The sequence below is a fragment of the Apodemus sylvaticus genome, chromosome 1, assembly GCF_947179515.1.
Source record: "Apodemus sylvaticus chromosome 1, mApoSyl1.1, whole genome shotgun sequence".
NCBI lineage: Eukaryota > Metazoa > Chordata > Mammalia > Rodentia > Muridae > Apodemus > Apodemus sylvaticus.
In genome coordinates this window covers 57,819,969-57,845,980 of record NC_067472.1, presented here as the reverse complement: position 1 = coordinate 57,845,980, position 26,012 = coordinate 57,819,969, and the positions used below count along the sequence as shown (strand labels likewise).

The following is a 26,012-nucleotide window of genomic DNA, read 5'->3' as shown; positions in this document are numbered from 1 at the left end:
AACTCAAAGCTGACTCAGACCATAGACCACACTCAGTCACCACAGCTTCCTTGCAAAAACCCTTGGCTTATCCAAGGGCCGGTGGAAATTTATTTTTTCATCCTTTTCCATCTTCCCCCAAGTGGCTTTTCCTTGCAAAATGCCTGATGTGACACCAGAGGGGAACCTGGGAGAGGAGGCTCCCTCCCAGAGGGGCAGCCCAGGGACTTAAATACACATTGGAGGGGAGGGCAGATTGTAGGGTGAGACTGGCAAGAGACAGCACAAAGGACATGGCTTCTTAGGTAAAGACCAAAGGTTTTCTATAGGAAGCTGTGCCAGAGGGTGGGGGCCAGGATTCTGAGTTGGGAGGGGAAAGAGTCCCACAACCCCAAGCTGCACCCACATTCCCCAGAGAAGTAGGTCTGGCCCTGTCAGGCTATGAGGAATGGAGGAAGAACAAGCCAGATGTGCTGCCTCAGAAAAGGGAGGTGGTGCTGGCAGAGTGAGGGTTAAGGCTGGTGCCCGGCCTTTGGCAAGGTGGGCCTTCCGCCTCCGCTTTCCTCAGGGACAAAGGGGCTCGGTGGGCAGGCAGCACATGGGCCTGGCTCTGGCAGGGCAGGGGGAGGCAGGAGCAGGCTCCCTCCCGGCTTGAGACATAGGCCCAGCGCAGCCATCCGCCCACCTACCCTAGATGTGCTCAAGACCTAACTGCAGCTGGACGGCTCAAGCTGTGTGTGGGAGCAGTCGAGTGAGGCAGAGATGAGGAAAAGGTGACTATTGGGCTCTTGCAGCCCTGGCACCTGTCCTGAGGTCCGATGCGGGACCCTGGATCTGAGGCCCTGGATCCTCTGGCTACTGCCTGCACCCAGGGGCAGCAGAGGCAGGGAGGCCCTAGCTATTGGTAAGAAAGGAAAAGAAAAACCCAGTGCAGCATACATGGGGGTGAGTGACAGACAGCGGAGCCCTCATTCCAAGAAAGGTGCGTGGTGGGCATCTTTTCAAGGTCCCTAGAGGCAGCAGCAGAGCAGTCCCTGTGACCACCCCAGCCACAGGTCCTGCATGTCCTCCATGGGGGCCCTGACAGGACTGGGACTCAGAGCAGAAGGCAGATGGGCCAGAGGAAGATGGGGAGCCCAGGACACCCCAAAGCTACAGACTCAAATGCCCTAGGAGAGGGAGGCATTTCCTGCCCCCTCCAGGGGCATCATCTGGAGAAGGTGCCCCTCCCCCAAGTGCCCCTCCTAGCAGCAGCCACCACTAGCAGGCTTCACAGGAGTGCTGTCAATCTTCAGGTTGGGCCGTTCACCCCCAGATGCTGCTCCTGGCCCCATCCGCTTTTTGATCTCTGCGGCCATTGTCATGAATGCCTGCTCAACATTGGTGGCATTCTTGGCACTTGTCTCCAGGAAGGGGACACCCAGAGAGTCTGCAAATTCCTGCCAAGGAAAGAAGAGAGAGGGGAGCAAGGGAGAGAAGGGGTGAAGGCATGTGGGCCCCAGACCCCTGACAGCCAGGGCGGGTCTGCTCACCTTGGCTGTGGTGTTGTCCACGACCTTCTTGGTGGTGAGGTCACTCTTGTTGCCTACCAGAAGTTTATTGACATTCTCACTGGCGTAGCGCTCTATCTCCTGCAGCCACTGTTTCACGTTAGCGTAGGATTCCTAGGCACAGTGTCCAAAGTTAGTGAGCACACAAACCCAGGCCTACCTAGGTCTAGAGAACAGCACTCGTTTGAAAGGGAGGAGACCTGAGCATAGGGATTCAGACAAAGTCTTCCCCTCCAGGTTTAGCTTTCCCCTGGTTTTCTTCCATGTGGAAACCTGAAAACCAGAACCAGAGTAGAGTAGCTGCCAGTGGCTGTCACCTCAACGGTTGCCCGGACCCACAGCCATTTCTGCTTCCTGAGTTCTCTCTCCCTAAACCACTCCTAGGAAGCCAAGGGCATCAGAAGAAAGACGGGTGACACCAGGCATGGCTGATGCAGGAAGATCATGACTCTAAGACTAGCCTAGGGAACTCAGTGAGACCGTCTCAAAATAAAAGTAATGACAAGGGGGGCTTGACTAAAAGCACTGGCGCAATTCCCGGCACCCACAAGGCAGCTTACAACTGTCTATAGCTCAAGTTCCAGATGATCTAACACCCTCACAGACATACATGAAGGCAAAAACACCAATGCACATAAAATAAGTCATTAAAAATAATGAAAAGGAGCCAGGCCTGGAGACACACACCTTTTACTCCCAACACTTGGGAGGCAGAAGCAGGTGAATCTCTTAGTTCAAGGACAGCCTGCCAGTTCTAGGACAGTCAGAGCCACACAGAAAAGTCCTTTTCACCACTCCCCCAAGCCCTGCCTGCATCCCCCAAAATGAGGCAGGCATTTTATGACTGAGCTACATAATCTCTTGCCTTTAAATTGTGAAGCTTTGGAGCCCACGGGAGGTAAAAATTCCTCACAGGGCAACCCTGGCTAGTGAAGGCTGTAAGTTTACTCACTTCTGACATCAACGATTGTCTCACTGAGTCTCAGATTCTCCTAGCAGCTTGACATGGAACTTGTACAAAGAATGAATTTCTACAAATGGGTTCAAGCCAGAGGTATAGTATACTTCCTCTTCTTTTTAGAGAGTTTGCCGGGACTGGAGAGATGGCTCAGTGGTTAAGAGCACTAACTGCTCTTCCAGAGGTCCTGAGTTCAATTCCCAGCAACCACATGGTGACTCACAACCATCTGTAATGGGATCTGATGCCCTCTTCAGGTGTGTCTGAAGACAGCAACAGTGTACTCACATAAATAAAATAAATACATCTCTAAAAAGAGTTTGCCTGCTTGTAAACATGCGCCTTGTGTATGGCTCCTGCTCCTGGAGGCCAGAAGAGGGTATCAGCTCCTCTGGAACTGGAGTTACAGAGACTTGTAAACTGCTGTGTTAATGCTGGGGACGGAAATCCAGGTTCTCTGTAAGAGCAGTGAGCACTCTTACTGCTGAGCCATCTCTCCAGATTCTGCTTTCCCTTCAAGATATACAGGGTTCTAATGTACACACCAGCATGTCCTAAGCTGGGCTCTATCCTGAAGGAGGGGACATCATACAAACACCTGCCTTAGGGTACTGGGGACCGCAGAGAAACAGACCAGCACACACACATGGCGAGATGGGCTAAAAAGCCAGCGCTGGGCAGCCCCAGGACTACTACTGCAACAGCTGACCCTAGCCTGCAAGTATGGACTTAACTAAAGGCTACCAGCAGAAGACATAGCATCTGCTAGAATGAAAGGGTGTGGTGTCTTTGGGAAGTGGGAAAAGAGCAGACTTCAGGTTGGGAAGACCTGGTCAGGACAGAACTCAAAAGACTGGCCTAGATGAACTTGGCATAGTCATGAGCTAGCAGGGTTTTTCTTAGATGAAGAGTATAGCATCATACCTGTGTTCTGGGAAAAGAGCTTGGGCAGGACTGGAGCAGACCAGCGGAGCAACTAAGAAGCACACGGGCTAATCTAGAGCCCAAAACCAGGGAACAAAGCAGGAACAACAAAGTGGAGGGCAGACTTAATCTATACAGTCACCTAAGCTAGGTCTTTTATCACAAGACCTCAGATATGTAGTCACCTGACCTGGGTCTCAGTTTCCTCTTTTGTACAGATTAACACCTCCCAGCAGAACTGTTGTTTGCATGAGAGTGAATGCAGGCTTGAGTCCTAACAAGTGCTCAGTTAGCAAGAGCAGCTATTATCCTCATCACTGCTATTGTTATGAGGGACAGAAGAAGAGGAGGAAAGAATGGAGGCGCTTTGAGACTAACTATGGAGACGGGAAGTTTTTTGGTCAGCCTCACAAGGATTATGTTACAAAATGAGGATGCAGGAGGCGGGTTGGGGGAGATGGTGAGTAGAGGGCTAGAGTCTGAATCCTGCAGCTGGTGTGGAGCCCACAGAGGCAGTCTAAGGTTTTCTGGGATACCAGAGGCAAGTTTATTGACACCTCTGGAAAACAACTTCATCTATGAAGCATGCTGTACTAGTCAGTGTTTTTCAACTTGACCCAAACCTAAACATCTGGAAAGAGGACATTTGAACTGAGGAACTGCCTCCATCAGATTGCCCTGTGAACTTCTGGGGAATTCTTGACCCATGGTTAATGGGGGCTGGGGGTGTGCAGCTCACTGTGGGCAGTGTCACCCTTGGAAGGTGACCTTGGGTAGTCTAAGAAAGGATGCTGAGCAGTCTATGGGGAACAAGGCAGGAGGTGCCTTTCTCTGTGGCTCCTGTTTCAATTCATGCTTTGGCGTCTTTGGTGATGGACCAGGATGAGACAGGCCCTGTCCTCCCACCTGGTGTTTACTGTGGCAACAAAAAGCAAAGTTCATTCTGACTAAGGAGCACATCGGGAGCACTCCCGTTATAGGCCTAAGGGCTGGCACAAGCACAGCAGAGATGGGAACCCATGGGACATCTGTCTGGGCATAAGAATTCCAGAACACACAAAAGAATCCCAGAACCCAAGACAAAACCCAAACCACAGACGTGGCTAGGGTCGGTCAGGATGCTCAAATTATGGGTTAATGGGCAGTAAAGGTGTGCCAATAAAAAGAGAATTAAAGGGGTTGGGGTATAGCTCACTGGCTGAGTGTATGCTTGTTGGGGGGACAGGGGAGCTACATTTTCAAGGAAAGAGAAGAAAACAAGTGCAACAAGTCAATTTGGGCAAGAAGGCAACTGAGTTTTTGGTAATTTGGTGACACTCAGCTCATCCAGCTTGGAAGATCCGACAGTGAAGGCATGGGTAACTTAGCCTCTGGACTCGCCCAGCCCGGGACTGAGTACACCTCCATATCCCTGGGGACATGGGAGCAACAAGGCTTGGCAGGAAAGCAAAGGAGCTGGGTCGGAGCCTAGGCTTCTTACTGAGGAGACGGAAGGCCGTTAGCAAGTGACGGACGGCACCAGCCTGAATGAGTCTTCATCTTTAAGATGAGAATATGAGCAACTTCTCATGAGCATCTCATGAGGACAATTATAGGGCTGGGCAGTGGTGGCACACAGCTTTAATCCCTGCATTTGGGAGGCAGAGGCAGGAGAATCCCTAGGAGTTTGAGGCCAGCCTAGTCTATATGGATTGAGTTCCGGGACATCCAGGAGTACAGAGAGAAACGCTGTCTCAAAATAACCAAAACAGCAACAATAGCCAATTAGAAGCTAGGCACAGTGGTTGCTGCTCAGGACCCCAGCTACTAGGAAGGCTAAGGCAGAAGGATCACTTAAGCTGAGGAATTCGGAACAGGATGGTAATGGAGTGAAACTCACATTTTATGGGGCAAACAACCAAGGAACTCTAAAGGCTACAGTGTCTGTAAGCTGTGAGATACTGTCAGGCTGATTTGCTCCCTGAATCTGAAGACAGAAAGCATGGGACCAACATTAACTAACCAGCTGATTAACTGCCACCAAACATGGGTACTCTGGAAAGTCTAAGAGTAAGTGTAGAATAAGGTAGCAGGAGCCATGAGGCCTGGTTCTGTCAAGACTCCATGACAGGGTCTTAGTAGGATCCATTTCTATGGGCTCGTGCCCTTTTTATGAAGCAATTCAGTATAGTGTCTCCTTCCCAGAAAGCTAAAGGATAATGAAAACAGGAAAAGAAGAAAGAATCATAACTCAAGGCTCAGGAGGCAAGGCTGCACGGAGTACCTGGTCAGTGACGTCATACACGACAATGATGCCATGAGCCCCCCGGTAGTAGCTGGAAGTGATGGTCCTGAACCGTTCCTGACCAGCTGTGTCCCACTACAAGTCAGGAGGAAAAGGGTAGGTCAGCCACAGAACTCCCACCCCAAGGAAAACAGCTCTGCCTGAGGGCTGGGGAAAAGCCATACTTACAATCTGCAGTTTGATGGTTTTGCCATCCAGCTCAATGGTTCGAATCTTGAAGTCCACACCGATGGTGCTGATGTAGCTTTCTGTGTAAGTGTCATCCTGAAAGGTTGTGACTAGTGAAATGAACTGAGCAGACAGGCTCCCTGCCTGTACTGTGCTCCTCACTGCCATGCCTCAGTTCTAAGCGCCCCAACTTGCAAGGAAGGCCTGGGCCCTTGCTGGGGAGGCTCCAGCAGCCTCACTCTTGGTCTCAGGACTTGTAACTCCTGTGTTCTGAGTTGCCCCCTTTTCCTCCCAGTGGCCAGCCAGGACCCCAAGTGGATAATACAGGGGTGCTTCTTACTCACAGCAAAGCGCAGGAGCAGGCATGACTTGCCCACGCCCGAGTCACCAATCAAAAGCAGCTTAAACAGGTAGTCACTGGCAAGAGAAGATGGGAAGGCATGAGGACAAGCAGGAAGTCTCCCCCACCACTTCCTGTAGTAAGCATGACAGCACTGTAAGGCTTACTTCTCCTTGATCTACTATGCTGCTCACTAGAGCCTTCTACTGTTCTGAAAAGGGACAAAAACAAACAAATAAGTCAATCTGACCCTTACTAGCCCCAATAAGCTAGCACAATTTGCTAAGAAATATGAGGTGCTGTTTGGTAGAAACTATTTATGAAACTCACATTAGGCCACATTAGTGTGCCAACCTAGGACCCAAAAGCAAAAACCTGATCCATGAGGTAAAAATAAATCTGAAGCTGGGATGGGAGGTAGGGTGTGTGTGTGGTGCAGGAAGGGTGGGTGGTACATGCCTTTGATCCCAGCACTCAGGAGGAGGAGGAGGCAGAGGCAGAGGCAGAGGCAGATAGAATTCGGAGTCCTAGGCCAGCCTGGTCTACAGAGTGAGTTCCAGTACAGCCAGGGCTGCAGAGAAACCCTGTCTGAAAAATCCAAAACAAAAACAAAACAAAAAACAAATGTGAAAGAGCCTGAGATGGAGTCAGTCATTAACAAGAGGCAGTCAACAAGTGGCCATGGAAGCAGCGGTAAATACTAAATTGTAACTGGCCTGTGTGAAGTACTTGAAATGCATCCTCTATTAAATCCTCACAACAGGGCAAAGAAGTGTTATTTCCAACTACTGAGGAAACCAGAGGTCACAGAAGGGAAGTGACTTATCCTAAGCAGTTGAACACTGTGAGACTGGAAACCAGGCCTGTCAGACTCCAAGCTTTTTGACAGCCGGTGGTTTCCCTTTCTATCCCGGCTCCTAAGCCCACTACAGAGTTCAACCCTTCCTCAAGGAAATTTGAGGCCTTGAGTTGAGGAAGAAAAAGGAAGTGGCGAACGGGAAAAAGATAACGTGGGTGTAAAACTGTATGTTGGCCATCTACTCCAAAGGGTGTGAGTTTGAGGAATAAAAACTCCACTCCAGGGGAGCAAGCATATTCCACATTCACCTAAAGCTCTTTGGCAGTGTGACAGGAGAGGGACGCTGTGCGACAGTGGCACTGGAGGCCTGAGCAAAGGTGAGAGGACAGAAAAAGACAGACCGCCGGGAGCAACATGACAGCGCGACCCAGGCAAGGCAAATGGTAGCCTCGGAGAAAAGGACCTGCAGGAGATGTGAGTCAAGCAGGGACTTGGGGGTCCCCTCTTGTCTGGTCAGCTTATGGGCCAGCCCCGGGACCGAGGCTCCAGAAGAAAGGCAAAGGCAGAGAAGTTCACAGCCCAACTAAAAGTACTCGAGTATGGAGATCAGAAACTATTGTGATGGGCTCCAAACCGCCTGCCCCTGGTCAAGCTGTGGGTGGGAAAATTGAAGCTCAGGGAGACAAAATCTGCAGGGTCACCTAACCGAAAAGGCCTGTGAGGGCTGGTGCTGCGGGCTCCCAGTGTTGCCCATCCAGTCTGCAGCCTCCGGGCCCCGGACTGCAGAACTCGGGGTGTTGAGCCGGGGTCCTGGGGATCCAAGGGGGGAGGCGCAGGACCCGGATGTGGGGGGGGGGTCAGCGGAAGAGGGACCCGGATGTGGGGGCGCCGCGCAGTTCTGACCAAGGCCAGACAAGTTCGGCAAGCATATAGCCCCATACACAGAATCGAGGCTGCGCCGCACGGCGCGGGCGGGGCTCACTCACTATTCGGGGTTCATGGCGGCAGCGGTGGCCCGCTCGGTCGCTCCCAGTCGGCTCTGCTCCGCCTCCCGTTCCAAGATGGTGGCCGCTCCGCCCTAGAGGCCCCGCCCGCGCTGCGCAGGCGCACATACTTCCAACTCGGGTTGCGCCGCACTGCCTTGCGGAACCTGTAGTTTCCATGGATATTCGACTTGCCACTGCTGCGCAGGCGTAACCCAGGGAACCCGAGTGGCCTTGCACTCCATTAGCCACCCGCGAATGGTCTTCTGGGATCTGTAGTCTTCGCAATCCCTGAACCGACCCAGCTACAAAAATATTTGTTGGGCTACCCAATCTGCAGGTGTAGGCTCTTGTTTAGCACCGGGGTAGGTATAGTCCGCCTCTGAGATGGGCAGCCACTTTGACGCTTTCGGTTTGCAGATTGAAACTAGAAGGGTGAGGTATTTAGGACCAGAAAATTTTGATTTATTCGGCGTTCTCGGTGGGATGGACATTCCGCAGCCTTAGTACCAGGATTATGTGATCACTAGTATTAAGTGTATGAAAATTCCTCTCAGGAAACTCAGTCCAAGAACATTATTAAGGAGTAGAAGCTATCATAGGCGGAACTGTCTAGAACCCCGTAAGGACATGTGTTAGGTGCAACCCCAACGAGGGCAGGGAATGATATGCGTGTGTATCCCTCACTCCCGCAGCCTCTTCTGATTCCACCCAACTCTAGGGATGCTCAGGGACTCTGGGATTCCTCAAAACAAGCCCGGTTCAGATTCAAATCGTCTTTATTTCTACAGCAACATCTGAAAATAGAGAGCGACTGCCTTACCCAACAGATGGGGTAGCCCCATCCTACTGTGTGTGTGGGGAGGGGGACATCAGAAGCTGAGGCAAGGGAGGCGTGGCAGGATGGCTCAACGGGCTGTGCCCAGGGTAGGGACAGGCCATGCCTGGGCGGGGCTGGGTGAGAAGGCCCGTGCATTAAGTCCTGGAGGCAGCACAGGGCCCCGTGGCGAGAGGTTCCGGCATTTGCAAGGTGGAGTAGAACTAATCCCTCCAAGACCAGGCAGGTCTAGGGAACCCTTTTGGGAGGCTCTGGTCCCAGAACTTGGAGCTTGGGAGATACCACCACTGGGAACGGGGTGATTTAAGGCCTGGGCGGTACCACTGGATAAGAGAGAGGCAGGTATTGGCCCGGGAATACCGTGGACTGAGGGGAGGAGGGCTGAGAGGATGACATGGCCAATAACTTATTTCTCTATATACAGAAGCAACGGCCGGGAGGGCAAAGGTGCAGAGGGGACGGCAAGGACTTAGTGTTCTTGGCTTTGGGGGCTGGGCAGGCAGGCCACCACTCCCACAGGCCCTGAATTTAGGGAAACAGAGGCCCCCTGCTGGGAAGGAATAAATACGGAGCAGAGCTGGAGCCAGCAGGCCCGTCCTCCAGGGCCTAGGCTGAGATGACAAGGGAGGAAGTTACCCTGAGATTGAACAGAAAAGACGGGGTGGGGTGGGTGGGAGGGGAGGTGGGGGGGTGGGGGATGGGTGTGTCCTTGGGAGGGGCAGGCAGGACAAGCAGCAGGCCCATGCGCAGGGCTGGGGGAAGGGATCATGTCAGATGGAGGCTCTGGTGATTGGCTGCCCCTTCAGCTTTAGCCCACGAGGGAGCTTCTTCGGGAGAGGTCCATGGAGCTGGAGCTCAAAGTGCGGCTGTCAGAAAGACCCGTGCCTCCAGGCTGTGGGCAGAGGATGTGTAACTTAGTCCTAAACTGCTGGGAGTGAAGGGGTCATAGGGGAGCAGGGCTCCAGAAGAGGAAGGGATGATGAAAGGGCCAAACGAGGTACCCTGTGCAAATACAGTCAGACTGGTCAAAGTTAAAGTTTAGCTCACATCCAGTGCCCAAGAGCTTCATGTGGGTCCTGGATGAGTGGATCTCTGCCCCAAGGCAAGGGTTATGTTTCCCTTTCCCTGACCTCTCCCTCCATTTGTTTCTACAGATCTCCTCCCAGCCCAAAGCAGGCCTGAAACCAGAGCAGTTGCGGGATAAAGACTCACCAGGGGAAGTTGGGTCGGGCCATACACAGAAAAACAGGGCCCAGAGCCTGGGTCTAGGCTACCTAGTACCAGACGCCCTCCAATCTTACCTGGACTGGCTCTTCCACACTCTTGTTAAGGAAATTGAGAGAGCTGGCCCTCTTCATCCTGAGGAAAAGGAGAGCCAGGATTTGTTCATTGTAAGACAATAAAGGGACACAGGATGGGTCTGGGATGGAGTACATGATAAAGCAGATTTGGTGACAGTGTTTCTGAGAGGGATGGGAAGTCAATCAGGGGTCAGAGGCTCACCTAGAATTAGGGGGTTCCTGTGGGCCGCCTCCCTGCAACTTCCTCACCAGCATCTCACTGCTGCGTCTCAGGGCATCCCGGAGCTTTCCAAAGGAGCCACTGCGCCTCAGAGAGCCACTGCCATCCTGTGGGGAAGAACTGTCTTTAGGCCCTACTTTCTTTGTAGTCTTACAACCTACCTCAGCCTCCACACTCACCCCACTCCACTCAGCTGCAGGCCCTGACTCCTCCAGGTCAGACTCAGAAGGAGGCCCAGCACCCCCGGCCACATCTCTGCTGCCACGGCGGTGTCCTCGTCCACCACTACCATCTTTTAACAGTTCTACCACCTTGGTCTGGCTGGCAGGATCCAGGCCCTGAAAGGGGGCAGGAAGCATCAGGCCCTGACTGAAGCACACAATAAGCCTCACAGGTCTCTATCTATCCTCCCCCCACCATGAAAAGCCTTACCTGTTTGCGACTGCGGCTGGCACAATCTTCCAGTGTGTGTGCAGCTTCCAGCTTGCCCTGGCGCCGGTACAGGGCACCCAGGCTTCGCAGAGTAGTGTTGACTGTGGGACTGTGGACAGAGCAGGGAAGGCTTTATGGGGCTCTGGGGACCAAACAGGTCATGCAGAATCTGGCTTTTCCTATTTGTCTGATGCTGTGGTGAACCCACTGGTCTCTCCCATCCCAAAAGAACCCCTCTAGGCCTAGAAACCTGGCCTGGCCCTAGAGTCCTCCTAGGATGCTGCCACCAGGATCAGAAGCTGGGAGACCCAGGAGTGAGTGGACCAAGCTGTCACAGTGCAGATAGTCTTTTTGGGTTAGGGCCTTGAGAGATGAGCTAGCAGAAGAGAGGGCGTCTCAGGAGTGAAAGCATAGTGTGAGGCCTGGGTCTCACTGACCAAGGATGCTATTTCCTTGGTACTCATTAGACCCCTACCCCACACCCCTACCCCAGATCAATCAGCCCTCACCTGTCAACTTTACAGGCTTTGTACCAGCTGCCATACTCCCCATAGGGGGCGCTGTCCCGGCGCTTATCCTGAGGGAAAGGCCGGTCAGTTGATAGATGGGAGTAAACTAGGCTCCATACATCCCAGCCTTATACCCTCCCCACACTTGCAGCTCCCACAGCACTGCTTACCTTGCTCTCCTCTCGTTCCTCTGCATGCATCCAGATGGGCTTGTTCTCTCCTGGAAGGAGAGACATGTCACCTGCCTGCCATATACATCTCTCCAGTTGGGCTGCACATGGGAGTAATGTCTGGGGAAGGGTGCAGGGCTATGTAGGAAGGACCCGGATTGGGCTTTGTTGAATAGAAGAACAAGAAACAAACCCAAAACATCACTGACCCGCCTCTGGACTCAGATGAACAGGCCACATCTGTGTTGAGTGGCTGTAAATGAGGAGGAGCAGGAGTAATGGGGCATGCCCTTATACACCGTAGACCAGAGACTGGGCATGGGCCTGAATGTGGGGCCAGGGTGAGGAATGGAGATCAGGAAATGGCCAGAAGGTTGTTTCGGAGAAGAAAAGACAATTGGGCCAGTCTTCAAAGTGAACAGGAATTGTCATGTAGAGAAAGAGGAGATTGGGTATAGTGCTATATGCCTTTAATCCCCTTTAATCCCAGTACTCAGAGGCAGGTGAATCTCTGTGAGTTTGAGGCCAGCCTGGTCTACACAGTGAGTTCCAGGGCAGTCAGAGCTACATAGTCAGACCTTGTGTCAGAGAGAGAGAGAGAGAGAGAGAGAGAGAGAGAGAGAGAAGGGGGAGGGAGACAGAGAAAGAGACAGACAGAGACAGACACACAGACAGAGAGCTCGAGCACAGGGGGTTTGCCAATTTGTCTGGTCAGGGCACTGAATTGGGTATGGGTTCCTGCAGGTGAGGAGTCTGGGCTTCTCCCAAACTCTAAGCAAGATGGCTTGCAAGGCCAAGCATGGTCCTGGGTACTCCTGGCTGAGTAGGCCTGTGTTGAAGGAACTGGAGGTACATGGTGACTATGGACTCACCATTGACTGAGCCAAACTCCTTCTCATGAGCACGGGTAAGGATCTCCTTGTACAGAGTCTCTGCATCCTGGTACTTGCCCTGCTTCAGGTAGCAGGAAGCCTGGATGGGAAAAATAGCGGGTAAGCAGCCTGCAGGAAGCTTAGTTTTCCTTTTCCTTCCCTCCTGGACATCAGCCCTCTCCCTCCCTGCCTCCTTCCTTTCGAGCTTCCCACCCAGCCTCACAGCACCAGGTTGTTCTTGGTCTTCGCCACATTGGGGTCATCAGGACCAAGGCGCGTGGCATAGATCTCCAGGGCTCTCCGGTAATAGTATTCCACCTCCTCAGCTTTGCCCTGGTTCTGGCACAGCAAAGCCAGGTTGCTGAGCTGCTTGGCCACATCTGGATGAAACTTGCCCAGGACCTGGTAAGAGTCAGTGGCTGGGTTCAGAGTTGCCCAGAGTCTGCTGTTGGTCCAGCACGCTTGGCCCTGCCTGCTCCCACCTTTTCCCGGATCTCCAGTGCTCTCTTGCACAGCGGCTCAGCCTCTTTGTACTTGCCCCGTTTGCCATACAGAACAGCCAGATTGTTGAGGGTTGCAGCCACCTGGGTATAAGAGAATGAAGGTGTCTTCACTCAGGACACTAACAGGCAGGAGGATCTGGAACTTGTGAGGCTTGGAGAGGAACACTTAGTCTAATTCTTACTCACAGCTGGGTGGTCCTTGCCCAGTGTCTTTTCCCGGATAGCCAGAGCATCATTGAGCAGGTGAGCAGCATCCTTGTACTTATTCTGGTCCCTGGGAGCAGGCAGGACATTCAGGAATGTCTTCCAGTCCGAAGCCTGCCCCCAGGGGCCCGTAGTCCTCGGAAGGCACTCCTGGGGTCACTGATGTGGATATGACAGGAGTGCAACCCAGAGCATGGGAGGCCTGGGCAGCCCTGCCCTTGAGAACTCTGAGGACATTAGGCAGTTTACCTCATCTCACTAAGGATACCTCATACCCAGGCCCTGAGTAACTCAACTTTAAGTGATCCCCAGTGCCTTGGTTCACTGTCATGTTCTGCCACAGAAACCCTTTCACTCATGAGTTCTGGGCCAATTTATCTTTCTACCCCACTAGTCTTTCCTTGTCCTTTCCCTCTCTTTCCAGGGTTTCATGTATCCTGAGTTAGCCTTCAATTATGTATAAAACCAATTCCCAATTGTCTTGCTCCCACTTCTTAAGTACTTATAGTGTATACCACCACACCTGGCTTCTAACCCACTTCTCAAGGCCCACCCTCAAGCCTGGGTGCCTAGAAGCTATGCTGACTCCCAGTGACCTTAGTATTTTCTTTTCTTTCTTTTTTTTTTAAGTATTTATTTACTTATTATTATATATAAGTACACTGTAGCTGTCTTCAGATACCCCAGAAGAGGGCATCGGATCTCATTACGGATGGTTGTGAGCCACTATGTGGTTGCTGGGATTTGAACTCAGGACCTCTGGAAGAGTAGATGGTGCTCTTAACTGCTGAGCCATCTCTCTACCCAGTCTTAGTCTTTTAATGTGTCACCCTTGCTCACAGCCAAGCTTTTAATTTTTTTGTTGTTTTTTTTCAAGACAGGGTTTCTCTTTGGAGTCCTGGCTATCCTCAAACTCATTCTATAGATTAGACTAGCCTCTAACTCAGAGATCATCTTGCCTCTCTCTGCCTCCTGGGTATTGGGATTAAAGCTGTATACTATCACTGCCTGGCTGGACCGTTTCTTAAAGCTCTTGACAGGTTTATTTCCAATGGGAGGCCAGCTCTATAGAGGCATGTTCATCTTTCTGTGCTATTCAATTGTTCCTTGAGACACTGCTATGGAAGGATGCAGGTGTGCCCACACAGCCAGGCATGCCCACACAGTCAGGTGTGCCCACACAGCCAGGCATGCCCACACAGTCAGGTGTGCCCACACAGCCGGGGCCCTTACCGATAAACCAGTGCCAGGATGTTCAGCATGGTGGCCACATCAGGGTGGTCATGGCCCGATGTCTTCTCCAAATCCTCCAGTGCCTGCTTGCATAAGGGCACGGCCACCTCATAGCGGCCTTGTGAAGCATACTGGATTACCAGATTGTGGAGGGTCCGCAGCCGTGCTGGGATCTCATAGCCTCCATGTTGTGCAGCTACATCTCCTCCTCCAGGGCTAGGAGCTACAGGGCCAAGGGGAGGAGTTAGAGGTGCCTTCGCCTTCCTGAGCGAGGCTGCCATAAGCCAGCTGTACCTCTGCTCATGTGTACCTGGGCAAGTAATCAATCTGCCTCAGCTTCTGAACTTACAGAGTAGGTTAGTTATTGCACAAGGAGTGAGTCCTACCATCGTCTCTTCTGCATCTACATTTTAAGTGGAACAATTTGGCTCAGCTCAGCAAGGCCCTGCATGATTTTTCTCTGTCTAAGGAGGCCCAGAAAATAACTGACTGTCCAGCCAGGTTCAGATCCTCCAGACCTGCTAAGCATGCTACTTGCTTTCCATAGAGCTCAGGGATAGGAGGTGCAACAGAGAAGACTTGAACTTGCCCTTTGTTTTGTTTTGTTTTGTTTTTGAGACAGAGTTGCTCTGTGTAACAGCCCTGACTGCCCTGGATGGCACCCAACTCAGAGATCCACCTGCCTCTGCCTCTCCAATGCTGAGATTAAAGGTGTGTGCCACCACTGCCTGGCCAAAACTTGCCTTTTAAACCCTAACTTGCTAGGATATTGTGATTGGAAATGAGGTAAAAGACAACATTGATCCAAGTAGTATCCATCTCCTATGACCTATAGGACTTATAGGACCTATAGGTCAACTGCCCTTCCCTCAACCCAGAGCTAACTGTCCTTTTGTACCTGGACTCTGTTCATCTTCATTGGGAAACAGGTCATCCAGGGAATCTTTGGGGACATCACCCTTCTCCTCCTGTTAAGGAAGACAGGAGTGAGTGTCAGACACAGTAGCACAGGTATCAGCAAGCACATGGGAATGGATGCTGGCCAGCCAGGGCTTACATTTGGGGACGCATCCTCATCCAGCTTTCGGATCTGACTCATGAATAGCAGGTGCTGCTTCTCTTCCTCCAGCTGAGCCACCGCCTGTTCACTGCGCTGCAGCTTCTGCTGTGTCCCTGCCAGCTCCTCACGCAGCCACTGGTTCTCTTGTACCAGGCGCCGCACCTGAGCCCGCAGCTTCTGCTTCTCTGACTCCACGGCCCCCAGATGGCTTGATAATGCCAGGATCACCTGTGCAGCCAGCCAGACCAGGGTCAAAACCCTGGCCATCACCTTGCCTGTAATTACTGCCTCAGCCACCCGGGGGCAATGAAAGGCCTGGCCCTGGCTGAGTGATTGGCAGGGCTAAGTCCCACTTCCCAGAAGCACAGACTACAATCTACAGTTCAAACCCAGGAGTAGGTTTGGTAATTGTGCTGGCTAAGATCCTGTGGGATCTGAGCTCCTAGACTCTCCCTTTGTTTCCCTTTGATTACACTCTGCCCACTGTAGCCAACACCATTATCACTGCTTCCAGTCTAGGGCCAGTGATTGTTCAAAGAACCCTGACGGAAGACTGAAAGGTCACAAAAAGACCTCACCCAAATCTGCTAAGGGGCCATAGCTCTGCCTGCCTGCTGAAGGGAAGGGAAGCAGCATGTGTCCTAAGTCTTTAAAGGGTCTGAAGAGCTAACCACAGGGACAGGTAAGGGATGCACTGGCCTTAGTCTCAACACCCAGCTTTTTTAATATCTGCAGGTGTCTTGGGCCTTGCTATGGGCTATACGTTCCCATCCACACTTCATGGAGCAGGCCACTGCCTCTCTGCAGTCATACCCCAAGCTCCATCTCCACTGCCTGTACCCTCCATGACACTGTGAAATATGAGTGAGAGTAGGACCCTGCAGAACCATCTTTGTGACTGACAGCTAAGGGGCTTGGCTGTAACATATTGCCTTTCCAGAAGGTTGGAGTCTAGGATCCTGCATTTTCTACTTAGTTAACCAATGATTTTTTCTTTCTTTTCTTTCTTTCTTTCTTTCTTTCTTTTTTTTTTTTTTTTTTTTTTTGGTTTTTTGAGTCAGGGTTTCTCTGTGTAGTCCTGGCTGTCCTGGAACTTACTCTGTAGACCAGGCTGTCCTCGAACTCAGAAATCCTCCTGCCTCTGCCTCCCAAGTGCTGGGATTACAGGCGTGCGCTACCACGCCCAGCTGCTCATTTTTTTTTTTTAAGACAAGTTTTCTTTATGTAGCCCTGGCTGTCTTGGAACTTGTTCCATAGACCAGGCTGGCCTCAAACTCAGGGATCCACCGGCCTTTGCCTCTAGAGTGCTGGAATTAATTAAAGGTGCGGGCCACTCTACTTGGCTGTTTGAAAACATTTGAAGGGATAGGTGTTTTTATAACCACTAAGCATAAAAAACAAAAACAAACACAAACAAACAAAAAAACAAAGTCCAGATGGCACATGCTTTTAATTCCAGCACTTAGGAGGCAGAGGCAGGTGGATCTCTATGAGTTCACAGCCAGCTTGATCTACATAGTAAGTTCCAGGAGAGCCAGGGTTATATAGAGATCCTCAAAAACAAAACAAACAAGTCCTCAACCAACCTGGAAGTACATATAGTAGATGGCATGACCACTATGGATTTTTTTGGTGGGTGGGAGGGACATTCTATCTGTCCTGGAATTCATTCTGTAGACAAGGCTGGCCTTGAACTTAGAACTCTCCCTGCCTCTACTTCCCAAGAGCTGGGATTAATGACATATGCCACCATGCCTTGCTTACTATTTTAAAGACAAAGAAATCAAGGCAATACAAGCTCCCAAGAATTTCTGGATCCAGGCAGTGGCTTGGTCAAGAACCAGGGAGAGCAAAACCCTTCTTTATCCAATAGCCCCACTATATGGGGACCTAAACAGTCGTTCATCCTGAAGCTTGCTAAAAGCGCAAACATCCAGGAGTTGTGCTGTCCCCACCCCACCCCCCATCCTCAGGTCCTATTGAGCAGCCTTCCGGAGTATCTGGGACTGGTGTCTCCTTGGCTATCCCTCTAATTCAAACTTCCATCTATCTGAAGCCTAGTGATGGCTTCCTAGTTCCAAGAGTCCATCCTTAACCTATTAAGGTTAACTCTGCACAGCTCAGAGGAGATTTCAGACTAAGTCAGACTACGCCTTCTGCTGTTAGAACTGTCCACCGGCTGGGTTCCTGGTGGCCTGGACATAGTCTGGCTTCTGCTTCCATACGGGCCTCCAGCACATGACCTTTCCTGCCTTGATCTTTACACATGCAGCTCCCCTCTATGCCTCTTCTGGAGGCCTGCCCATCTTTCTTCAGCTCTTGAGTTAGTCATCTCTGAGAAGTCTTGGCTGATCAACAGACAAGACTCCCTTCTATAAACTACCACAAGATCTTGTTGTCCCTGGAGCGCTGATCACAATTTGTTTCAAGTAATTAGTTAAATGTGTGTGTGTGTGTGTTTCTCTTCTCTTACTATACTAGGGGGAAGTCATCTTAATTTTTTTTTTTTTTTGGAAGGGGCAGTAAGGTGAGCCAGGATGTTACCATGTGACCCAAACTGGCCTGGAGCTTGGAATCCTGCCGCCTTTACCTCTCAAGTGTTGGGATCACAAACACCATGCCCAGTGAGGGCAGAGAGCGTCATCTTCGGCATTAACATACTGCCTGGCACAAACTACATGAGAAGCTATAGAACTTAATGAATTAATGCATAATTGAATTGTGAAGGGAGGTTACTAAGATATTTCTGTTTTCGTCTGTCATCCAGTCTGTTAGGTAGAATGAGGCCTGAATGACATAGCTCTGTGTGAGGGAAGGGTGTCTCCATTGGGGCAGGGATGGCATTTCCAAAGTGTATTCATTTAACATTACTTATTGTCCTAATGTGACGCTCAAGAGACAAGTGTTTCCTTGCTGAGGGTGTTCCTACATTACCAGGACCCTTCCAGTAATCTTCCACCACAGCCCCAACACTGACCTACCTGAGCCTCCCCAAGCCCCAGCTCGATGGCCTCCAGGGAGCGGCGCAGGAGGAGGCAGCGCTCCTGTGAGCCCGGCTCGGCCTCGCCTGCCTCATGAGAAGCTAGGGGAGCTAGCAGGGCACGATGCTCCCCTCGCAGGGTCTCTAAACCCTGGATAACCGCCTTGGTGCCCAGCACTATCTCGTCCTGACTCAGCTTCTCCTCTCGAGGAAGCACCATCGTGGCCATAGTCGTGCCGTCTGTGGAAGCAAGGGGTGGGGCAGGCGGACGCCGGGGCCTAGAGCCACACCGCCGTCCACCCCAAGTTAGGTAAACACCGGGAGGTCCCCAGACGCCCAAGTCCCTAAGGGTGTCCAGATCCCTCGGCCCGCAGTCCTCGCCGTGCCAGCACGCGGCCTACAGGGGGCGCGCCAGGCTCGTCTAGCCTAGGGAGACGCAATGCGGTGTGGCTGAAGTGAGGCTGGACCCTGATTCCGCCCCAGACCACCGGCTCAGGCCAGTTTACCTAAAGCCCTGCCTCTAGGGTTTTTCAAAACTGTCCTAATCAGTACACAAAGTACTGGTCATTGTAAGGTGTCCCCCAAATCAGAGGCCCTCGGGGCAACTGGGTCCCAGCCCTGGGGACAGCCCCCTTCCCTAGGGCATCCGGAACCACGAGCCCCTCCCCCAGGGCAGGCCGAGCCCAGACACCCGTCCCCGCCCCCGCCGCTCCGGGGAGGCTGCGGTCTTTAGTTTCGGGACAGGTTTCTTCAGGCCGCGCCCACAACGACCCCTCCCACAGGCTGGCCAAAGGCCCGCAGACCCTCCCTAGAAAAGGCCCAATTCCCAGCCCCAGTCCAGGACCGCGCCCCCTCCCCGCAGGCCGGTCGGGTCCTCCCACAGGCCGCGCCCACGACACCTCCTCCCCTAGGCCGACCTGCAACCGCTCCTCACCGTCCGGCCTGACCGGGTCTCCCGGCCCAACCGGCCCACGCCGACCTGCACCTTCTGCTCTGGCCCCGCTCCGGCTCTTGTTCCTGTCCTGCTTCACCCAGATCCTCGACCGTGAGCTCGTCTAGCTGCCTCCATCCCGCCGGCCTTCCCAGCAGTCCCCGCGCCGCCTTAAAGGTGAAGCCGCTACCTCGGCGGCGTCGGAGGGGCTGAAACGCGTTCCAGCCGGCCAGCTCGCTGCCTTAAAGGGGCCCCGCGGGGCTGGCCGGCTTCGGGGTGGGGCCAACCCAGACGGGATGCAATAGGGGCGTGGCTGGACTCGCCCCCTCGGACCAGAGCTTCCAAGGTCTGTGCACTCTGGGGAGCTCCGACCCCGGACTAGCGTGACTGAGGAGCAAGAAGGCCGACCTCCCCAGATTCCAGAGTCAGTTCACATTGATTGACTGCTATTTGTCAAGTGTTTTTGTTGGCGTCTTAGTGCATTAACTTAATGCTCACAAAGGGCTATTGAGATGGATACTGCCATTACCCATCTCTCGCACATCTGACCCCCCAATCTCCTCCGCGCTCATTTGTCTCCAGAAACGCACCTCTTTCCAGCTTCAGAGTTGACAGTGTTTGTAGAGAATTCTCAGCATCTAGGTTTGCTTTGTGAGGGAATAGGAGGAGAGGCTTCTGGTTAAAAGGGAGAAGGAGGTGGAAACGAGCATGTGGCGATCCGTGGAATAGGGAGAAGACCTATGTCTCGGAGGGGAACATCTGGGTGGATACTGTTGACCAGATACTGTGGTCAGACGAGTGTCTTTGGTTTGTGGTGGTGTTATTAGGGGCCTCAGATTAATAGTCACCAATTCGGAAGGAAAGACCACTGCGCTAGTTAGTTTTATGTCAACTTGGAGAGATGGGAATCTCAACTGAGAAAATGCTTCTGTAAGATCAAGCTTCAGGAAACTGTGTAGAACATTTTCTTAACGATTGTTGTGGGAGGACCCAGGCCAGTGTAGGTGAGACCCAGACAGCAGTTCTGAGCAAGCCCATACGCAGAGCTCCTTCATGGGCTCTGCATCAGCTCCTTCCTCTAGGTTCTGTCCTCTTTGGGTTCCTGCCCTGACTTCCTTCACTGGATGAAGAGTGCGCCAGAAAAACCCTTTTGGCCACTGTGTTTCCACACAGCAATACTAACCCTAACTAGGACAACCTCTTTGATCCCTAGCCCACTAGATTCTGAAGTACTCTTCCAATCTCTAACCCACACCCACTTGATGCTGGCTACAACATCAGCCTCTCTAACATTTTTCTTGTTTTGCCTTCTAGAATGTAGGTCATCACCTGCTGGTTGGGGCCTGAGGTAGCTCAAGATAGAGAATATGGTAGAACTCAGTAGATGCTACCTTACAAAAAGTGGGGGGAAGGGGAGGGAATTGCTGGAAGGATAACTCAGTGGTTAAGAGCATTTGTTTCGGGCTGGAGAGATGGCTCAGTGGTTAAGAGCACCGACTGCTCTTCCAGAGGTCCTGAGTTCAATTCCCAGCAACCACATGGTGGCTCACAACCATCTGTAATGGGATCTGATGCATTCTTCAGGTGTGTGTCTGAAGACAGCTTCAGTGTACTCATATAAATAAAAATAAATAAGTAATATTAAAAAAAAAAGAGCATTTGTTTCTCTTGCTGAAGACTTGAGGCTCATTCCTAGCACTCATGTGGGTCACAACTATCTTTACCATTTCCAGGGCCTTGATACCACCTTCTGATTTCAGCAGGCACTAGGAACTCATGTGGTATACATAAATACTTGCATACACATAAAAAATAAATCAGGGGCTGGAGAGATGGTTCAATGGTTAAGAGCACTGACTGCTCTTCTAAAGGCTCTGAGTTCAAATCCTAGCAACCACATGGTGGCTGGCTCACAACCATCTGTAATGAGATCTGACTCCCTCTTCTGGAGTGTCTGAAGACAGCTACAGTGTATTTACATATAATAAATAAATAAATACATCTTTTTTTAAAAATATGAAAGGAAAAAAAAAGTCAGAAAGATACACTTGCCCTTGGCCAGTCCTTCCAAACCTTCATTTGGTCTCATTTTCTGTAACAAGGGGCCAGCACCACCCTCAGCCAACCTCTTGGTTGACAAATCTAGCAGGTGATGGCGAAGATTACCACCTCCACTCCAGGGACAAAAGCCACACAGTGAGAACTTATATAGGCATCTCAGGGACCTGGGGTTTATCTTGAATAAGGGGCTAGACTCAGACTCAGAGGACAAGGTTCAGCATTTGCCATCTTTCACAGAGAGATTGTCCTGTACTCTTAGCTTAACAGGGTGCTCACTCTCCTAATAAACTAGAAAGAAGAAATTAGAAAGTCCCCTCACCCCACCCTGAGACAGGGTCTCGGGTAGTCCAGGTTGGCCTCAAATTTGCTATGTAGCCAAGGGTAACCTTGAGTTTCTGCCTGCCATTATGACCCATGTGCTGAAATTACTACTATGTCCAACTTTAGGACTTACTGGAGACCAAACCCAAGGCTTCATGTGTGCTAGGCAAGCACTCTACAGACTGAGCTATATCCCTAGTTTAAAAGGTTACTTTTTATTTAAATTATACTAAAGTGCCTTCTTCATGAACTCACAGCTCGTGTCTCTCCTTTCCTAGGCTGCCCTGTGTCTTTCACCGAGTGCTATTGTCTTCCCCTGACCCTTCCCCTTCTGACAATCCAGATGCTGCTGCAAACGTCATGGCATTCTAGGACCGATTATCCAGAGTAAGTGAACTGTATAGTAACCAAGTGGCGGGGCTAGGGATATGTGCACCTGTACCGTATCAGTGGAAGCACTCCTAGCCCATGAAGACCTAGGTTCAATACTCCACATAACAAATACACAAAAATACAATCTTTCTACTCATGAAGCCCTGGGTCAGTCTAACTTTGGCCGCTGGTTTAATAAGTCACTAAATTATCACATTTCTTCAAGAGCCCACCAGGTACTCCTTGATCTTTTGCTGCTTCTATCAGTGATGTTTTTTTATTACATTTCAAATATCTCCCAAGGAGTGGTAGTATACGCCTTTCATCCCAGCACAAGAGACTTGGATCTGTGAGTTCAAGGCCAGCGTGGTCTATTTTTTGGGGGACGGGGAGCGTTCTTGTTTTTTGAGACAGGGTTTCTCTGCCAGTATAGCTCTGACTGGCTGTCCTGGAACTCACTTTGTAGACCAGACTGGCCTCGAATTTACAGAGATCTGCCTGCCTCTGCCTCCTTAAAGTGCTGGGATTACAGGCATGTGCACCCCCACCTGTCAAAGGGAACATTTTATCCTTTTGTTCTCAGGCAGCTAAGGCTCCCCATGAGCAGTTCTTCCCTCTGCATCTCAGGTCCAAATAGTTTGTCACTGAGAGCGTGTGAGGAAGCTACGTGGCATGCCATTGCTGATGTGGTGGCACAAATGTGCATATTACCTGCAGTAGGGCCCCCAGACAGAGATGCCTGCTGCCTCTATGCATTCTCTCTATGCTTTTGTAGGTGTAAGTACCCACCTACCACCTCTGTTCCTTCTGCTTTTCTCTCTACTTAACAAAGGCACTCATTCCTTTTATCACCTTGTCCCAGGTAAATATGGAACAATGTACACTCTTGCTTTGTGGCTTTTGTTGGTTTTAGCAGAGGCTGTTGTGCCTCTCTTTAGTGGTTTCTTTTGTGCTTTTCATAGGCAGCTGGCCCTGCCTCCCATGTCCTGGACCTTTTTTTGATTGTTCTCTTTATCTTGTTTTCTGTGCTTAACCTTGTCTGTGTTCAACCCTTTCAGCCACTTGTCTTGTTATCTGGTCTCTGAGGATTACACTGTGCTCCCTGAGGGACAGACTGTCGCTCTGTCCTGCTAGGCCCTGTGTCCCTCCACTTCCAGCTGCTGGCTTCTTGCCAGGATGCTGCTGATACTTGGTAAATGGAGAAGAAAGGAAGGAGGTTCAGCTTCTGTGATGTTCAACAGGTCACCCACCATCCCCAAGTCTATGGACATTGTTATTGCTACTTAAAAAAAATTAATGTATGGGTGTTTTGCCTGCATATATATTTATAAACCATGTGCACAGAGCACCCAAAGAGACCAGGAGTGGGTGATGGGTCTTCTGGAACCAGAGTTACAGTGCTGAGCTGCCTTGTGGGTGTTGGGAATTGAACCCAGGTCCTCTAGAGGAACAGCCAGTGCTCTCCAACCCCAACTATATTTTAATATTATTGTGTTCTCTTTGCAAACCACTCTGATGCTCATCTCCTATCCCACTGAAGTCACATTTGTCACTTTGTCACATTCTTCTTTTTCCTCTGGCAACTTTCTTCTTTTCCTTTGCCATTTGAAATTTCTGTGGATTCAACCATAAGTGCTCAAGATTGGCAACTACTTAAAAAAAATTTGTTTCCCCTTCTATGGACATTTCTTTTCTTTTCTTCTTCCTTTTTTTTTTTTCCTGAGACAGGGTTTCTCTGTGTAGCCCTGGCTGTCCTATAACTCATTCTGTAGACTAGGCTGGCCTCAAACTCAGAAATCCACCTGCCTCTGCCTCCCAGAGTGCTGGGATTACAGGCATGTGCCACCACCGCCTGGCTCTATGGACATTTCTAAGTGTCTGCTTTTTCTACAACTGAGTAGCTACCCAGAACTCTCAGGAAAGGCCTCCAGTTTCTCTCTGGCAGCCACAAATCTGCTTCTATCCTTTCTGTGAATTCCCAGTCAGGCTGGAAGGGCTCCTACCTTGCTCAAGATTGGAACACAGGGGCTGGAGAGATGGTTCTCAGTTAAGAGGGCTCAAAAGCTCTTGCTTAGAACCCAGGTTTGGTTCCCAGCACCTACAAGGCAGTTCATAACTCTCTGTAAATCCAGTTACAGAGAATTCAATGTCCTCTTCTGGTCTCTGAGCATACCGCATGCATGTGGAACACAGATATACATGCAGGCCAAGCACCCACGCACATGAATAACAAAATTAGAGGAAACGCAGGTCAGACTCCACTAGCGTCAGAGCCACATCTCTGTCTGCTGGATGGCAGTGTTTTCCAATGCTCTGTTGTCTCTACCCAGTTCTTCATCTGATGGCTTCCTAACACCTGCCTTGTTGGATCTTGGAAAGCACTGAGAGAGCAGAGAGCATTCACAGTAAGCCTCTTACAAAACACTCACTGTTCCTCACTTTTATTGTTATCAACACAGGCAAGCTTATGATTTGACAGACCTTGTGCTAGGGAGGGAGGCAGGGAGAAAAAAATGTAAAATATAGGACAGTCTTTGTTTAGTGTTGGAGAGAAAACACAGGACTGAAGATTGGTGGCAAAGAGAAAGGTGAACCCAGTCAGAAGCAAGTGCTGCAGAGGCTGGTGCTGACAGGAGCCTGTGTCCCTCCTCTCCTCAGCTCTCACATGCGGGGAGATGGCCAGGATCCCAGCTCTAGTCAGACCTCTGTGCCCCTCTTCCACTCAGAATGGCGTAGCATCCACGTCTGTGTCATCTCATTCCCATCTCCTGCAGGGATGTCTTACCATCTGCTCATGTAGGGCAGATGGCCAGTCCTGTCCTCAGGCTTTTCCCGTCAGCCCTACTGATATCCTTTCTCCCTCCCTCCCTCCCCACTGCACTCCTACTTTGAGAGTCTGTGTATCCCAGGCTGGCTTTACACGTGTGCTCCTCCCATTTCCCTGAGTAGGGGCTTTCAGGTGTGTACATCTTCCCTGGGCATCAGCCTGACTTTCCAACGCCCACCCTGCTTATTCTGCCGTGAAATTGTTCTCCACCCTTCCCACAGTACACATCGTCACTATAGCATTTCTTTTTTTCAGACAGTGTCCCCTCCCCTCAGAGTTTCTCTTTCTCTGTGTAGCCCTAGCTATCCTGGAACTCATGTGTAAACTAGGCTGATCTGCCTCTCCAGCGCTAGGATTAAAGGTGTGTACCACCATACTCCCATTACAGATGGTTGTGAGCCACCATGTGGTTGCTGGGAATTGAACTCAGGATCTCTGGAAGAGCAGTCAGTGATCTTAACCACTGAGCCATCTCTCCAGTTCCAAGGGACAACTTTCAATAGTCTGTTCTCTCCTTCTACCCAGGGACTGAATTCAAAATGGTAGCAATTGCCTTTATCTGCTCAACCATATCACTGCCCTTGAATGTCATTTCTAAAGTGTTACAGTACCCTTTGACTGAACTGTTTTGTTGTTTTTTTTTTTTAACATAATACTTTAATTATTTGGGAATTTCACACAATGAACCTCAATCACACTAGTTTCCCATTCCAACCAGGTCTACTCCCACTTGTTCCCTCCCTAATTAAAAAAAAAAAAAGGTAAAACAATACAAGTCCAACATAAATGGGTTCAGTTTCTGGCAAGCTTGAATACAGGTTGTATGTTGGTGCTGGCTACCAAGACTGGGAAGATAAGAGGATTAGAACCTTGCTTTGGCCAGGTGAGGGCTGAGATGTTTGTAGGATCTAGGTTATCAACCTAGTGGTTGATCTAGTGAGTCTAATGCTAGGAGTGAAGATTTGTGACCTCATGTAGAGAAGGCAGCAAGCACAACGATGTCATAGATAACTTCTCCGAGGACCCAACAAGCTAAGTTACATGTAAAGCACTTGCCTTGGGAGGGTATGTGGGTGACAGGACAGCTGCTAATGCTCTGTTCTTGGACACAGCAGTTGGGAGATGAAGTAAATATTTTCAAACAGTCAGGCTGGTTGTGGTGGCACAGGTCTACAATCCTGGTGTTCCAGTGG

The 26,012-nt window shown here is 50.8% G+C and overlaps 2 protein-coding genes across 5 annotated transcripts; both read right to left on the bottom strand.

The window, feature by feature from the left end:
* Positions 1 to 46: 46 nt before the first annotated feature.
* Rab1b (RAB1B, member RAS oncogene family) lies at positions 47 to 8,099 on the bottom strand. Of its 2 annotated transcripts, none has more exons than XM_052192983.1 (6): positions 7,989 to 8,099; positions 6,208 to 6,280; positions 5,864 to 5,959; positions 5,675 to 5,770; positions 1,512 to 1,643; positions 47 to 1,418 (listed from the first exon to the last, which is right to left on the bottom strand). In XM_052192983.1, exons 1-6 carry the CDS (start codon positions 8,000 to 8,002, stop codon positions 1,224 to 1,226), a joined length of 606 nt encoding a protein of 201 aa, XP_052048943.1. In that variant the 5' UTR covers positions 8,003 to 8,099; the 3' UTR covers positions 47 to 1,223. The 2 variants fall into 2 exon arrangements, with proteins under 2 accessions (XP_052048943.1, XP_052048935.1); XM_052192975.1 differs by lacking the exon at positions 7,989 to 8,099 and adding an exon at positions 7,709 to 7,956.
* Positions 8,100 to 8,746: 647 nt separating this feature from the next.
* On the bottom strand, positions 8,747 to 19,481 carry Klc2 (kinesin light chain 2). Of its 3 annotated transcripts, none has more exons than XM_052192948.1 (16): positions 19,242 to 19,481; positions 18,309 to 18,547; positions 15,325 to 15,555; positions 15,166 to 15,235; positions 14,268 to 14,490; positions 13,017 to 13,104; positions 12,810 to 12,911; positions 12,556 to 12,729; positions 12,328 to 12,427; positions 11,456 to 11,505; positions 11,286 to 11,353; positions 10,777 to 10,885; positions 10,524 to 10,682; positions 10,327 to 10,451; positions 10,125 to 10,182; positions 8,747 to 9,715 (listed from the first exon to the last, which is right to left on the bottom strand). In XM_052192948.1, the coding sequence occupies exons 2-16, from the start codon at positions 18,534 to 18,536 to the stop codon at positions 9,632 to 9,634; spliced, it is 1,869 nt and encodes a 622-aa protein (XP_052048908.1). In that variant the 5' UTR covers positions 18,537 to 18,547; positions 19,242 to 19,481; the 3' UTR covers positions 8,747 to 9,631. The 3 variants fall into 3 exon arrangements, with proteins under 3 accessions (XP_052048908.1, XP_052048898.1, XP_052048891.1); XM_052192938.1 differs by having other exon boundaries at positions 18,309 to 18,585; positions 19,225 to 19,480; XM_052192931.1 differs by having other exon boundaries at positions 18,309 to 18,585; positions 19,242 to 19,480.
* Positions 19,482 to 26,012: the final 6,531 nt, after the last annotated feature.

Excerpts from the sequence above, each read along its gene's own strand:
- Rab1b (XM_052192975.1), bottom strand. The coding sequence starts at position 7,941 with ATGGGGCTATATGCTTGCCGAACTTGTCTGGCCTTGGTCAGAACTGCG. Across the intron at positions 6,281-7,708 it reads AGCCCTCACAGGCCTTTTCG|TGACTACCTGTTTAAGCTGC; the intron begins GTTAGGTGACCC and ends TTCTCTTGCCAG. Across the intron at positions 5,960-6,207 it reads GCCTGCTCCTGCGCTTTGCT|GATGACACTTACACAGAAAG; the intron begins GTGAGTAAGAAG and ends ACAACCTTTCAG.
- Klc2 (XM_052192948.1), bottom strand. The coding sequence starts at position 18,536 with ATGGCCACGATGGTGCTTCCTCGAGAGGAGAAGCTGAGTCAGGACGAG. Across the intron at positions 10,183-10,326 it reads CAGGAACCCCCTAATTCTAG|GATGAAGAGGGCCAGCTCTC; the intron begins GTGAGCCTCTGA and ends CCTTTTCCTCAG. Across the intron at positions 9,716-10,124 it reads GTGTGGAAGAGCCAGTCCAG|CCTGGAGGCACGGGTCTTTC; the intron begins GTAAGATTGGAG and ends CTCTGCCCACAG.